This window comes from Monodon monoceros, unplaced genomic scaffold, assembly GCF_005190385.1.
Source record: "Monodon monoceros isolate NGI ecotype Baffin Bay Population unplaced genomic scaffold, NGI_Narwhal_1 Super_Scaffold_2, whole genome shotgun sequence".
Lineage (NCBI taxonomy): Eukaryota > Metazoa > Chordata > Mammalia > Artiodactyla > Monodontidae > Monodon > Monodon monoceros.
Window position 1 is genome coordinate 72,117,573 of NW_021703776.1, and position 13,944 is coordinate 72,131,516.

Here is a 13,944-nt window from a genome sequence, read left to right on the forward strand (position 1 = left end):
GGTTGCCTGGCATTCAGGTGTGTTATGGCTTCTTATCTCACAGTACAGCAGTAACAACGTTGACTGGAAGCGTACTGTGTGTAGGGACCACGTAAGAGGTTTACTTGAATTAATTCATTTAATTCTCACGGGACAACACTGTGAAGCAGGCACCACTGCTCCCATTTTACAAGGAGGCAGCTCCTTATAAGGAGGCTTCCAAGAGGCTCGGTACCTCGCTCCGGAGCACACAAGGTAAACGGTAGTGCCTACAGGTGAAGACAGGCCTTCATATTCGATACCTCCACGCTCTTAACCACCAAGCTGCCTCGCTGCAGTGTGTCCGTTATCCCTGGGTCAACCTGCCGGCTCTTACGCATCCAGTTCTAGGTGTCGTGCAATGTGACCCAAGAAGCCTTCCTGCCCCTTGAGGGCCGAATTCGGGTCCTCATCCCCGAGACACGCTTCGCCCACCTGGGCAGGGCCGGGATCTGCCTGGTTGGACATCCCCCTGATCCCTCTCCTGGCCTGGGCCGGACTGGAACCCGACCAGGGACGGGCGGCGGGGTGCGCGGGGAGGGAGCCATCTCGCGGGTTGCGTTCGGCCCCCGCCCCCTGGCCGGGCCGAGGGGCGGGACTCCGGCCGCGCGGGCCCGGGAGCAGAAGCCGGCAGCGGGAAGCTACCGCCGTCCGGGCCGCTCTGGGAGAGGCGAGGCGAAGCGAGGCGGGGCGGGGCCGACCGCCACGGGAAGGGGAAGCCGCGCGGGCCGGGAGCCGCGCTGCGCCAGCCGGGCTGCAGCTGCCGCACACCAAGCGCTGACATGGGGCTGGAGACCGAGAAGGCGGATGTCCAGCTCTTCATGGACGAGGACTCCTACAGCCGCCACAGCAGCATAGATTACGCCGACCCCGAGAAGTTCGTGGATCCGGGCAGCGACCGAGATCCCCACCGGCTCAACTCGCATCTCAAGGTGAAGCCTGGGGCGGGCCCTACCCTGGACCTGAGGCTGACCCAAGCCCCCGCCAAGGCCTGGGAGTGGGGGTGCCCCCTCTAACTTGCTCCGACCCCAACTCCCACCCTCGCCACTGAGTCAGCGCCGCAGGGTACGGGATCCGGATTCCCTCTGTGGGGCCGCTTGAGTAGCCAGGAATTCTTAGCCAAATTCCTGTCCGCCCACCATGACCCTAAGAGAAGGTGGGGCACCGCAGTCAAGTCTTTCTTTCTTGCTTCTCCCACCCCGAGCTCTCCCGTATCCTGGAGAGGCAGGTTGGTCGACAGTTCAGGATCCCTGAGTCTTGTCTCCGCAGGTGGGATTCGAGGATGTGATTGCAGAGCCCGTGTCTACACACTCTTTTGACAAAGTGTGGATCTGCAGCCACGCTCTCTTTGAAATCAGCAAATACGTGATCTACAAGTTCCTGACGGTGTTCCTGGCCATCCCCTTGGCTTTCGCTGCGGGAATTCTCTTTGCCATCCTCAGCTGTCTGCACATCTGGTGAGAAGGGGCACACTGGGGTGGGCCGGCTTTCTGAAACGTAGGAATGTTCTTTGCCCCCTGCCCCCTGCCCTCCCCTTCTCCCAGGCCGGCTTGCAGGCGAAAGAAGGTGCATCATCTCTGAACGCAGTAGCAGAACTGGGAGGCGTTGAAGGGTAGTGTGCTTTCTTTAGAATTGTAGGTTGGGTTAGGAGTTTAAACAGAAGAAGGAAGGTCCCTCTGTCCACGGGTGTGATCTTCCTTCGAATGCTAAAGCCCAGCTGACTGTGGAGGTGGAGATCTGGAAGCCATGCTTCCAGCCACAGGCTTTTCTCTCATAGGGCCCTGTTTTGACTTGTGCCCATGGTTCGGGGCAGGGCTCTTATTTCTTTCACCACCTTTTATTCAGTCACCACCTGTGCTTGGGGTAAAACAAAAGAGATCTCTGAGCAGAATGCCAGTGACAGTATCATTGCAGAGGGATGTCAGACCTGGTTAAGCAGTGCTATGGAGAGGCGGCTCCAATCCTGTCACTGGCAAATGGCAAGGATGAGAACAGACGAGAGGCAAGATGTGTGCAGTTAAGGTGAAGGGGCCCCCAGCACAAACGAATGAAACTCAAACTGCAGGATAATGAAATGAGAAGGCTTCCAAGTTACTTTCTCACCTATGAGGCACCAACAGGAGTGGCATCTAGTAAAAGGGGAAATAAATATAGAAACCTATTGGACATTTTGGGACATTTTGAGTAACTTTATTCACACACAAAATGCATCATAAAGCTATAGAGAACATTTCTAAGCATTAAAAAATTTAAAAGGAGATGTCATATTTTACCAAGAAGTTTTGTTATTGTTGTTTTTAAAAATGTCCACTTTATTCTGAGAGGAAGAACATTCAGATTATCCCCTGTATGGCAACAATTGCCAAGCTTGTCTTTTAGGGCAGTCCTGCAGAAATATATAACCCCACATGTCTCCATGTCTTTCATAATCACTTTATATGGTATTGCCACACCCTAATACATGTTGTGTTCATTGTTAGAAGTTATGAAATTGTTCTCCATTCCCCTTTACCATCTGAATCAATTTCTTTAGTCGGTTAGCTAGCTAGTTAGCTCAACCAAGAAAATTTATTGAGTGCTTAGTTTGTGCTGGGCACTGGACCCAGAATGAATAAGATGCAAGATCTGCCTTCAGCTTACTCACAGCACATCAGGACAACTGGCTAGGTACAGAGGTGGCTGCTGAGGAAAACCCAGCTAGATCTGTGGAGGAGGGAAGCACAGGGAAGGCTTTTAAAAAGAAAAGGGTCTACAAAGGCTTTTAAAGGATAAATTGAAGTTCACCCAATAAGTAAAGGATAAACAACAAACATCAATTTAATTTGATCACTAAAAACTGTAAACAATTAAACTATATTGAAAGTGCCAAAAAACTGCCAGAGGAATGAAAATCTTTGCCTGTTTACATGAGCAGATCAACAAAGGATGTATATAGTTAAGCTTATATTTTGACATTAGCACATGAATTTTTTTTAAAGATGCCCAAGTCAGTGCATAAAATTTTGGATTCCTAATTGAATAAAACCAGTCATCTAAACTCTATGTCCATTTTCTCACTTTCCAAAATGTGAAAAACTGAGTGACCACATAACATATTGTGAAATGTTGGCTATGAAGCTATTTGGAAACATAGAGTGCCAGTCAACAAAGCTAGGCTTTCCTAAAGCACTTGTGGAATAACTGACAACAAAAAGGTTTCCATTTACTAAATGGCGGAGAGAACTAAGTAAAACTACAATTAACCAAATGATGCTTCTCTCCACCTGGCTCTCCTGAGAATGGGAGATGTTTTTTGTGTAGTGCTTCCAGAGGTGAATCATCAAGCCACTTCTTTTTCAGCCACAGAAAATGTATTATTTAACTATAGCTTATTTTTCAAATTACATTCATGTGGGACATTAATATTTAACTGTAATACATTTGTCATCAGGCAGCTGTGATTGCAAGTAGAGGAGTAACTTAAAACAAAAATGTTTAAAAGTTAGTTTATACCTTGATAAAATAGATTTATCATTAATGGATCACATTCCAGTGACACAATAAGACCAGATCAAGGAGAGGCCTTATAGAAGAGCAAACCCATTTGAGTAAACTTTTTTTCTTGGTGATCAAAGCTATGAAAATATGCAGTAATAAGTTCTTTGAACCACACTGCATGGTCACAATGGATCTGACTTTAGATTATTTAAACAAACAAACAACAAAAACAAAACACTCAGAACTCAGTCTGGTGATGCTGGATCCTAGGCCAGAAGTACAGGTCACTAGGGACCGGTGAATTGGTTTGAGTCCATACCATAAACTGAGGTATATGCCATTTGGCAACCACAGGTTATTGGTCATAAGTGGATCATACCAAAGAAATGTGGCTTGGACCCCTCTACCTTTTATTTTTGCTGGGATGCAATTCAAATAAATGGTCCAACTGATGGAAATTCAATAGTAGCAGTCTCATTTTCCAGAAGACTTTTTAATACAGCAAATTGCTGTGACAAGGCAGTCTTATGGCACTATAGTTAATACAAAGCTAAACAAAAGTCCCAGTTCTAATGGATTTATTATCCAATGGATAAATATATAATCTTGCTAATTATAATCTTGCTAAAATAAATAAATAAGATTTATTTAAGCAATATTTGGTTGGTCACATAGAGCCCCAACCAAGTTTTGGGTCACTCCAAATTGCCTGGAGTTTCAGAAAGGAAACTAACTGGGATGTTGAGAACACAATTTAAGTTTGTTGTCAGTGGATCACTGGATCCTCTGATCCAAAGTGAGAGAACAACAACTTGAAGAAAATAAAATTAAAATGAGTTCACCACATCCTATGAACTGAGTCCTCAAATGTGGGCAATTGCACTTTGCTGCACTTTTGTCCTGTGTTTAATTCCCTCTTAGGACATGGAGATCTAAAGAGTTAGGGGAAAGAAAATTTCTCAGCCTAAGAAAGAATGGAAAGTGCATTATATTCTGAGGGAAGTGAATTTGGCTAGGAAGCTTTCCAAACTAAACTTAAGTCAAATTGAGATTATTTTGTCATAATTGTTTCATTATATATTCTGACTTCAAAATAGTTCTATTTATTATTCATTATAATGACAGCATCATGTGGACCTGTCAGGGATGCATAGTAAGTGTTAATCCTGATAGCTGGTCTGTAAGATTTCCTATTCTTACTTTAATTTGTAGTGATTTGCCCAAGGCCACATATCAAGTGAGAAACATAATGGGATAAGAAGTTAAAAGTTGCTATCATTCAGGTTTCTGTTCAACTATGTAATTCTGAAACACCTAGTAATTAATTTTCTTTAAAAAATTGCTTCAAGTCTTTAGCACTTGGAACAAAACACAAGATAAATATAATCTATGCAGGCAGTCAATATGAATAATTCAGTATTCTAAAAATATCTCAATCACTCAAATGCCTGATCTTCTCTTTACTTTGGGCTAAATACAACAGACCTTTATTTAAGCCACATTTTAATAGTAAACCAAGAAAATCAACCTTACTTCTTTGTGCCCACCCGAGTAATAATAAAAATTCTATTGAAGCCCTCCAACAATGCCTGAGAGTTCACAAACACTTTTGTGCCCAAAAAGCATTACTATGACAAAGAACATTATTCAGAGGACTACAGAAAAAATTAACCAGCCTGAGGAATATGAAAATATGTGGTTATCTTAAGAAAAGGCATAAAGAAAAAATAAATTTAGGATACTCTAGTTTTTCTTGTCTAAGAGTTCTGACATAATTGAAGGGCTCTTTTAGCTGTACTACACAACCCTTTTCAGTGTGTGTAATTACTGTGGAAAATTAATAATATAAAGCATATGAGAATACTAAATTCACTTCAGCTCAAACATTTACTAAGGGTAAAGGATGTCCTAACTTAAAAAGCTTACATTCTAATAGGAAAGACAGAAATATAAGCGGTAAGCATCCATTATGATATCTTTTGGTAAATTTGAGGATTAAGAAGTTTGTTGCAGTACTTTAGACGCACAAAAAAGGGGTATCCAACCCAGCCTGGTCCAATGGGGAGGAAGTGGGATGAGACAACAGGAAAAGCTACCAGGAAGTAGGACCTCAGAGACATATGAAGATTTAGGCAGTTTAATGTTTAGGGGCAGAGATCAGGTAAATAAATTTACTATTTTGTTTATCTTTTGCTTTACTATTTTAGATTGCCTGCTACCAATAGAAAGAATATTGGTGTTTATCATGTACATTCTTGTTTATTTTTTTTAAGCAACATATTTTCTGTGCATCTTATCATGATGTGGGTCACTGTTCATTTGTTTCAAATGCTTAATCCGGCTTAGGTGAACTGGGCCATTGTTATATCTTTTCATGCATATGCAATAGTCAGTGGCCTTATTTGGTAACACTAATAATCTTTACACATCTCTCTTCCTCCGTTCCAGGATTATAATGCCTTTTGTAAAGACCTGCCTAATGGTCCTGCCTTCAGTGCAGACAATATGGAAGAGCGTGACAGATGTTGTCATTGCCCCATTGTGTAGGAGCGTAGGACGCAGCTTCTCTTCTGTCAGCCTGCAACTGAGCCATGACTGAATACTTGGACCCCAGGTCCAGAGATTTGGATACTGTAATACTTCTTTGTTGTTATAACATAAAGGCACTACTGTTCTGTTAATTCCCCAAATGTTCAAATTAAGAAAGCTATTAAGATGGGCAACCACATGTAGAAATGTTTATTTTCAGATCTTTTCAAATAATGCTTTTCTATATTAAAAGCCAAGGATTTCATATCTAACTTTATAACCAGAATTACTCAGTAGGTTGGCAACACTTAATTTTGAAGGCAGACAGTTCTTGCTTTAGTATGTAAGTATACATTTTGTAATGATGAATCTATAATGATCAAGGGACATTTCTCTCAAACACTACAATAGTTTTGTGTACAGCTGCTCATAAAAATATGGAATTTCTTATTTTTCGTTTACTTTGGAAGTAATACTTTTTAAATTACCTTTGCAGGTAAAGTCATGGGGATACTTAGAGATAAGATAATACAAAGATTCTAGAAATTACAGTAACAAAAGCATACAGTGATGATAGGGGCTCTCAAATATGATAAAACAAGTGTGAAAATAGATTCATGAAAATATGTTCCTTTAAATAGGGCATAGTTAACCTACAGGCATATTTAACAAGATGTTGCAATTTACTGTATATTTTGTACTTATTGTAAATGTTTCTCTAATCAGATTGCTTTAAAGAACTCATTATGTTTGTTATCTTGCTGAGCTAATATATAGGAGGAGTAAATGTGTCTTCCACAAGGAACTTCACTGGTGAGATTGCACTGTCTTGATTACATAAGCATATGCATCTTCTTTGGTAATAGAATGGAAAAGAGAGATATACAAGGCTTTTCTTTCTAACTTTTCCAAGCAAAATCCTGAAGTGTTTTATGGCTGATGTTTATCTGGCTGTGATCTTAATACAAACCCAACTGATATTTCATCTAGGAGATGCTTTCTGTCTTGTAATTAGAAATTAAACCTGTATTCTGCATTCCTATTAATGTTTCGCTTTACCTTCAAGTAATATTGCTGCTATTTAATAACATTTTAAAATAAAGGCTATTTCTGACACTTAAGTACAATTTCAGCTACAGTAATTCACGTAGTAATTTCAGGAGAGTTGTCAATTTACTGGGTCCATGCTACTGAGCTATGTATATATAAATTAAAAACTAACAGCTGCAAACTTTCAAGATGTTATCTAATATGAGTCTTGTTACACAGTATAAAATTATTATTTTTGAACTGTAGAGTCCTATTTCAGTGTTATGAGTCACTGTTGTTTTAAAAATCTCTATTGCAAAATGATAGGCATGTACAAAAGATGTCTCTGATGTGAGTGGTTAACTATAATTTGCATATCTTAAAAGTGTATAAATGCTCAAATTTCAGAATTACTATTAGAACTCGGATTAACATTCCTTTGAATATCTTCATAGAGGACAACTCCTCATTCAATGAAGATTAATTTTACTTTCCCAAATTCTAAGGCTGGTGAATATACAGGATGATTGTACTGGAATACTATTGGGGACCAAAGCAAATGAATGATCAGATTATGAAACTCATATCCTTTTGAAGGTAGCTACAAAAGAGATTTTTCAAAGTTGCCTTAGGCCATTCATCCTTAGAAAACACTCTCATGATCATTAACTTCAAGCATTACTACTCATTTGACTATATAGATGTTACTATATAGTTAGTTAAAAAGGTCAATAAGTCTCATGACTTTATACCTTGTATTTAAGATGTTTTTAAAAAATATTTGGATATGTTGATTGGGCAAATGTATTTGATTAATAAAATATCTATTTAAATAAATCATGAGCTTCTATCTTCTAGTTATTGGCAAGTTTTAAAGCCAAAATATATACACAGTCATATAACAAAACCCTATTAACTTGCAAAACGTAGAATATATGATTTCCTTATTTCTGAATAACATTGATCATTTTCAAAATAACTTTTTATTGAGATTTGCCATTAACTATTTTATTTCAAAGATTGAAATTTTGTACCAAGTGAATCCAGGTTTCATGTGCAAATATGTTGGTTCTTTTATTTGGGGGTGGGGAAGAGGTGGGTGATGATGGGACTTTCCCAGTATCCATAATAAACTTTTTAAAAACTCATAAAATGTGTTTATTGCTTTTACTACATGTCAAACTCATCAATAAAGAACATTTTAAAACTAATTTTTCCTTATTTAAAACACTCATAATATATAAAAATACATGAGTTATTGCTTATTCAGGAATGTATTTGTGAAAAATTACAAGATTGGTAATTTAACTTTTTTGTTTTCCCAGCATTTAAGAGGTTCCCTATAAACATTTCTATCACTTGATGAATATGATAGAATAGCATGTTCTTAAACCAACCATACTTCATATTCTTCATGAAATAAAGTATCTTGCTAATGCTAAATAAACTCATATTTCTGTTTTCAATTTTTTAAATAAGAAAATAAAACAATATAAATCACATGTTCTTGGATACCAGTACCATGAAGCCAGACCAGAGTCCAAAATTATTTTTGGAAAGTCAATATGTGAAAAGTAGTTGCTGATATTGGCACAGATTTTCTTGTTGTGAGTTAATCTGGAAAAATGACCAATCTCCAATAATAAAACATGCGTTTAGCTTTTTAAAGTGCTCTTTAAAGTTGTGAAGAACTTAAAAGTCCCTCTTTTCAATAGTTGTCTACATCCCATGAATTTATTTAAATGCCTTTCTTGGGAAGCTGTTGGAGTTTAGTGAAAAGAGCCCTGCCCTCCAGGTCAGGCATCTGGATTCCTGTCTCAGTACTGCCATTACTGAGGTGTGTCACCTCCTGCAAATGGTTTAATCTCAAGGTCTCAGTTTTCTTATCTTTAATGAGAGGATTAGACTCAAGGATCTCTTAGGAGCGTCCCATCTCATTGTTTCCTGTGACTTCTGTAGAATGGAGACTTGGCTATGTATATGCATGTATATGCAATCTTGCTGTTCAGTCCAGGAATTTTTTTAAAGGCATTTTTTAAAATCATGAATTTTCTATCAATTAAAGGACTGGCATGCATAAACACAGGAATTAATGCATTCACTTTTCACAGTTCTGTTGATTATGAGACTGTATGTGGCTTTGATTCTTCATGACAGGGATTCCTAGATTTACAACAATTCTAAGTCTTTATTATTGTGACAGTTTCCCCCCAATAATATGTTACTCTGTATTTTAAATTAATTACAATTTATTTTATTTATAGATTTTTCTACCCAAATCACTGCTATACCACCATAATCACGGCCATCTTCATCTTTTGCCTGCCTAGTTGCCACAGCCTCTTAACTGGTCTCACTCCCAGCTTCAATATGATCTTTTCCAATCCATCTTCCCCTTCAAAAAAGAAGTGATCTCATGAAGACTCCATGTCATTCCCCTGCTTAAACTATCAATTATATGCCATTGCCCTTAGAATAAAATACAAACTCTTGAGCAGTGTTCACAAGGCCTTCCCTATCAACCCACTGTTGTCTTCAGCAACTCTCTTCTGCAGCCCTCACTGAAGTGCCCAGCCCTCGCCTGTCCACGGCAGCATCACTCTTCCCCTCATGGCCTGTCTAACCCTTCCTGTTTCCAGAACTCCGCCACATTAAGTGCTTCTTCTATGTCTTCATATAAAATCTTGTACAAACCCCTATTATCACTTACCACATGGTAAAACTAACCCTGTTAAATAACCCCGCTAGACTGCTGGTTAGGTCTTTGAGAACCAAAAATATGACTTCATCTTTGTTTCCTGGGGTTCTAAAATGGTGCCAACCACTTAGTGAGGTCAATCAATATTTTCTAAATGAACAACTACATGAATAAATAATTGAAGAAAATTTGGGATGATTGCAGAGCTGGAGTGGGAATCACATTTTGACATCATAATTTTCTTCATTTGCATGAGGGGTTTGAAAAGTACTGATCCTAATAAGATTTTCCCACTCATGAATCATTAAGTTGGGAAAATGAAAATGTATGTAAAGCATATCAAGTATATTTCATCTTTTGGGGTAATGCCTATCTTTACTCTCAATTTTCTTGCCTGAAATTTATTTTCACAGCTTCAGGGGTAGGAAATGCTAGTACTTAAAACAGGTTTGGAAACATTCTCTCTGGCATTTTAGAATGTTGCTATTTCTTTTACTATCCTATTTCCCATTTTGAAATTTATACTAAAACATTGTTTTTATCGAGTTTTACATTTTAGAAAACACAGTCCCATACACTGTCTCATTTGAATCCAGGACAAATTAAATAGCATAGTGGAGAAATCACGTAAATAATGGCTCAGTTTCTTTAGCTTGCAATTTCATCATTTTTGAATGTTTACTTAAGATAACAAGAGCTTAAAGAATTTTTACAAGATTACATATTACTTTCAGATTAAAAAAAAAGTAGGTAGTGTTGCAATGAAAATGTTGCACCACTAATGCAACTTATCATAAATCAGGATTTGTTATATTTCCTTCCTTCACGGTATATGTGTATGTAGGGAGGACAAGAGAAGGAATTGAAGGAGAGGGAGCAGAAGATAAGGATATACTGGATATCTAGGTTATATTTTTTAGGAATAAAAATAATTTCGGCTTCCATACCTAATCTTCCCAATTTCTTCTCCCTGTTTACCGCCAAATGAGCAAAAGAAGGCACGCTGTTGTATTTTAAAACCATTTTTGCACCCACTCTTCAGCTTCTTTCTTCGGACTATATCTGAACTGCTACCACTGGAGCCTTTACACCTTGATGCTTGTTTAAATGAATGATACCTTTGGGTGAGGTAACATTTCAGTCTATTAGTAGACATCCATTACTTCACTGTGAATGGATGATCTGAGAAGGGGATGCTGAAAACTATATAAGGGGCCCTAGCATGAGGGCCTTGAGTGGAGCGCCACCTGAGAGCATCTTACACTGATTAAAAGACACGCCACCAAAGTGAAAGTCAAGACAGAAAAGGGAGAACAGGAGGCTCCAATGACACGATCTTTACCCTTCACAGTTTTGGTTTTGGACACCTCTGTTCAAACCCCTAGCGAAGAGGTCAATAGAAACTGAACAGGGTGGAAGGAGTTGAAGTCAGCTAAGACCATAAAGGAAAGTTCCTTATGTCTTGTTAAATGAAAAGGGCCTTGGGAGGGGGCATGAGGGCTCTCCTAGAACCCTGTGCCCTAAAGACAATGGCAGAAGAGCAAAAGTTAAAATGAAAACTGTACTACAGCTTGTGACCATCTGTCTCTCTTCCACCTCACCTCTCTGTGCTGTTGACTGTTGCCGTGTATCTGTGGCAAAGAAAGAAGACCATGCAGCAGTCAGAGAAATCAGAGGACACCACTTCAACAATTATCCAAAAATAGGACAGACACCTATCTGCCTGCACTTGGACGTGTCAGGTCATTCAGCTTGGCTGCACAGCTGGAGAAGTTGTTTTGCCATTATAGGAAAAGGTAGGGGTGGAGAATGATGAAAGAAAGGAAGAGACATGACTCAGAGTGGGAAAGAGCACATAACCAAGGGCAAATATTTCTCCCAGACATAAATGGATCAGGAAGAGACAGGAGCTACAGGTCATCTTTGGAGCATTCTTTTCTCTCCCTGCCTCTGAGTAGCTTGTCATCGAGCACCTGCCAGTAACAAAAGGGGAGAGAAGGGCAGGAGGCAGGATCTGCCTCTCTAACTGAATGGCACACCAGTTCCAGCCAAGTGCTGGTTCAGCTAACTGGGACAGTGAAACAAGGGAGTCATTTGGAAAGTTGCAGGGATAAACACAGCATTTCCCAGGGAGGCAGGTGGCAAAGATAACATGTTTCTTTTACTGAGGAGGACACCAGTTGGAATCCTTCATGCATTACAACAGTGGGAGAATCCTGATCTCTGGTACAAATAATAACATTTCCATTTGTTAAGCATTTATTATTTGCTGGGCATTTATTTAATCTGCACAATAACTCTATGATGTGGGTTCTATTATTGTTTTTCAGATGAGAAAACTGATGTCCTTAAGTTGAAGAATTTTCCCAAGATCACATGGGAGTCAAGATCTGAGCCAAGAGAGTCTGACACCAGAGTTCAGGCTCTTAATCACTACAGAGATTATCAGCTATTTCTAGGATGTGGGTATGGCTATTCTAATGACTAATTCTGCCTTCCAACCAAAATCTTCTTTTTTATTCATTGTTCAGTCATGTCACCTTTCCTGCTATGAGAAGCACCTTTTTTCTTCCCTTTCTCCCATAAATGGAGTCAGTACAAAGTCCTCAGTGGTGGGAGCTCCCTACAACCTGGTATCTGGGCTCCCTGTACCTTCCTCACTCTGCCCCCTTCTGATCCCTGAGCCCTCCCCTAGCCCTATTCTCTACTTTCCTGAGCACACCATTTCCTTCCCTGTATGATCTGTGCCCTAGGCCCTAACACTCCAGCTAATGTCAGAAAAATATCTTTCAGGGACTTCCCTGGCAGTCCAGTGGTTAAGACTTTGCCTTCCAATGCAGGGGGTGCGGGTTCTATCCCTGGTCAGGGAGCTAAAATTTCACATGCCCCAGGGCCAAAAAAACAAGACATAAAACAGAAGCAATATTGTAACAAATTCAAATAAAGACTTTAAAAATGATCCACATCAAAAAAAAAAACTTAAAAAAATTTTTTTAAAAGAAAATTATCTTTCACATGCAATTATTCCCATGTTTTGTAAATTTCATAAAATTGTACCACCTTTAACAAAAACTTTCTTATTATGTATCAGAAACACAATGATGATCTTTCTCCTCAATACTAAACACCTAGACATGTAAAATCTTAATAATTACAGTAATAATTTCTCGTTAGGCTAAGCATATACCTTTCGAGATAGGGGCCATATTTCATATCTTCATTTGGTTGGAAATTTCTTATCAGTTTGTACAGCTTTTAGTATGTTATCCAATCCTACTGTCATTTATTTTACCTTGAAAATTCTAGGGAAAACCATATATAATTTTATTTTCCTCCAATAGGATAATTTGCTCACGAGAAATTTTAAAAACAGAAAAACCAGATTGGCGTATACAATCATATTAATGGCTTGGTTGTATATTGTCATACTGCTTTTCAATAGGCTTGTACAATTTACAATTGCAATAGCAGTGTATATGTCTCCACACATTATCAGCATTCATGTGTATATATGTATATCAGTAAAAGTTACATATATATGTAATTTTTACTAAGATATTAGGTGGTATTATAGAACAACATTATAGTATTCCATTTTGCACACATAAAATTTTAACAAACATTTTTCTACAGCGATAACTAGTATTGTGATCCCCACACTCATTTTCCCCTAATTTTTCATTCACTTTAATATAGTAATGCTGTCTGTGCTTTGCAATAACAGTTATGATGAACACCTATCATAGGGCATGGTGTTTATATTTCCCACTATTGGCAATGGCTAGCAGAGATCCACCCACTCTTCTTCTCTTCCTTCCCTCTTTCTCCTCCTCTCTGCTCTCATCCAGTCCAATGAACTGAATATTTTAGATGGCTTTGAAGGGTGAAGGCTTACAACGTTTTGCTATGAGACAAAGAAAAACTCAGTGGATCACACATGATCTTGATTTCTTTAGAACTCTGTCTTAAATGATCTAACAAAGTTTAATATTCTTTTTGATTGAAACTTTGCAAATAGTGCACCAAAATAAAGAAATCACCAAATGAACATGTCTGCAAAAACAAACATTTTTTACATACATATTTTCTCACAAAGCAGTTGTGGTAAACTAGTCAATATCATAATAGGGAGCCATATGGAAAATGAGAAGTCATCACACTGGAATATATAAAAAGCATAAGATACAAGCAAG

General features: G+C 38.9%; 1 protein-coding gene across 1 annotated transcript; it reads left to right on the top strand.

Annotated features, from left to right (window-relative positions):
* The first annotated feature begins 307 nt into the window (after nt 1–307).
* On the top strand, nt 308–8,196 carry CAV2 (caveolin 2). The gene is made up of 3 exons (XM_029233345.1): nt 308–950; nt 1,288–1,475; nt 5,944–8,196. The coding sequence occupies exons 1-3, from the start codon at nt 801–803 to the stop codon at nt 6,092–6,094; spliced, it is 489 nt and encodes a 162-aa protein (XP_029089178.1). The 5' UTR covers nt 308–800; the 3' UTR covers nt 6,095–8,196.
* Nucleotides 8,197–13,944: the final 5,748 nt, after the last annotated feature.

Bases quoted from the DNA above. Each gene is read 5' to 3' on its own strand.
- CAV2 (XM_029233345.1), top strand. From the start codon at position 801: ATGGGGCTGGAGACCGAGAAGGCGGATGTCCAGCTCTTCATGGACGAG. The intron at 951-1,287 runs GTGAAGCCTGGG...TTGTCTCCGCAG, and splicing joins GGCTCAACTCGCATCTCAAG to GTGGGATTCGAGGATGTGAT. The intron at 1,476-5,943 runs GTGAGAAGGGGC...CCTCCGTTCCAG, and splicing joins CTCAGCTGTCTGCACATCTG to GATTATAATGCCTTTTGTAA.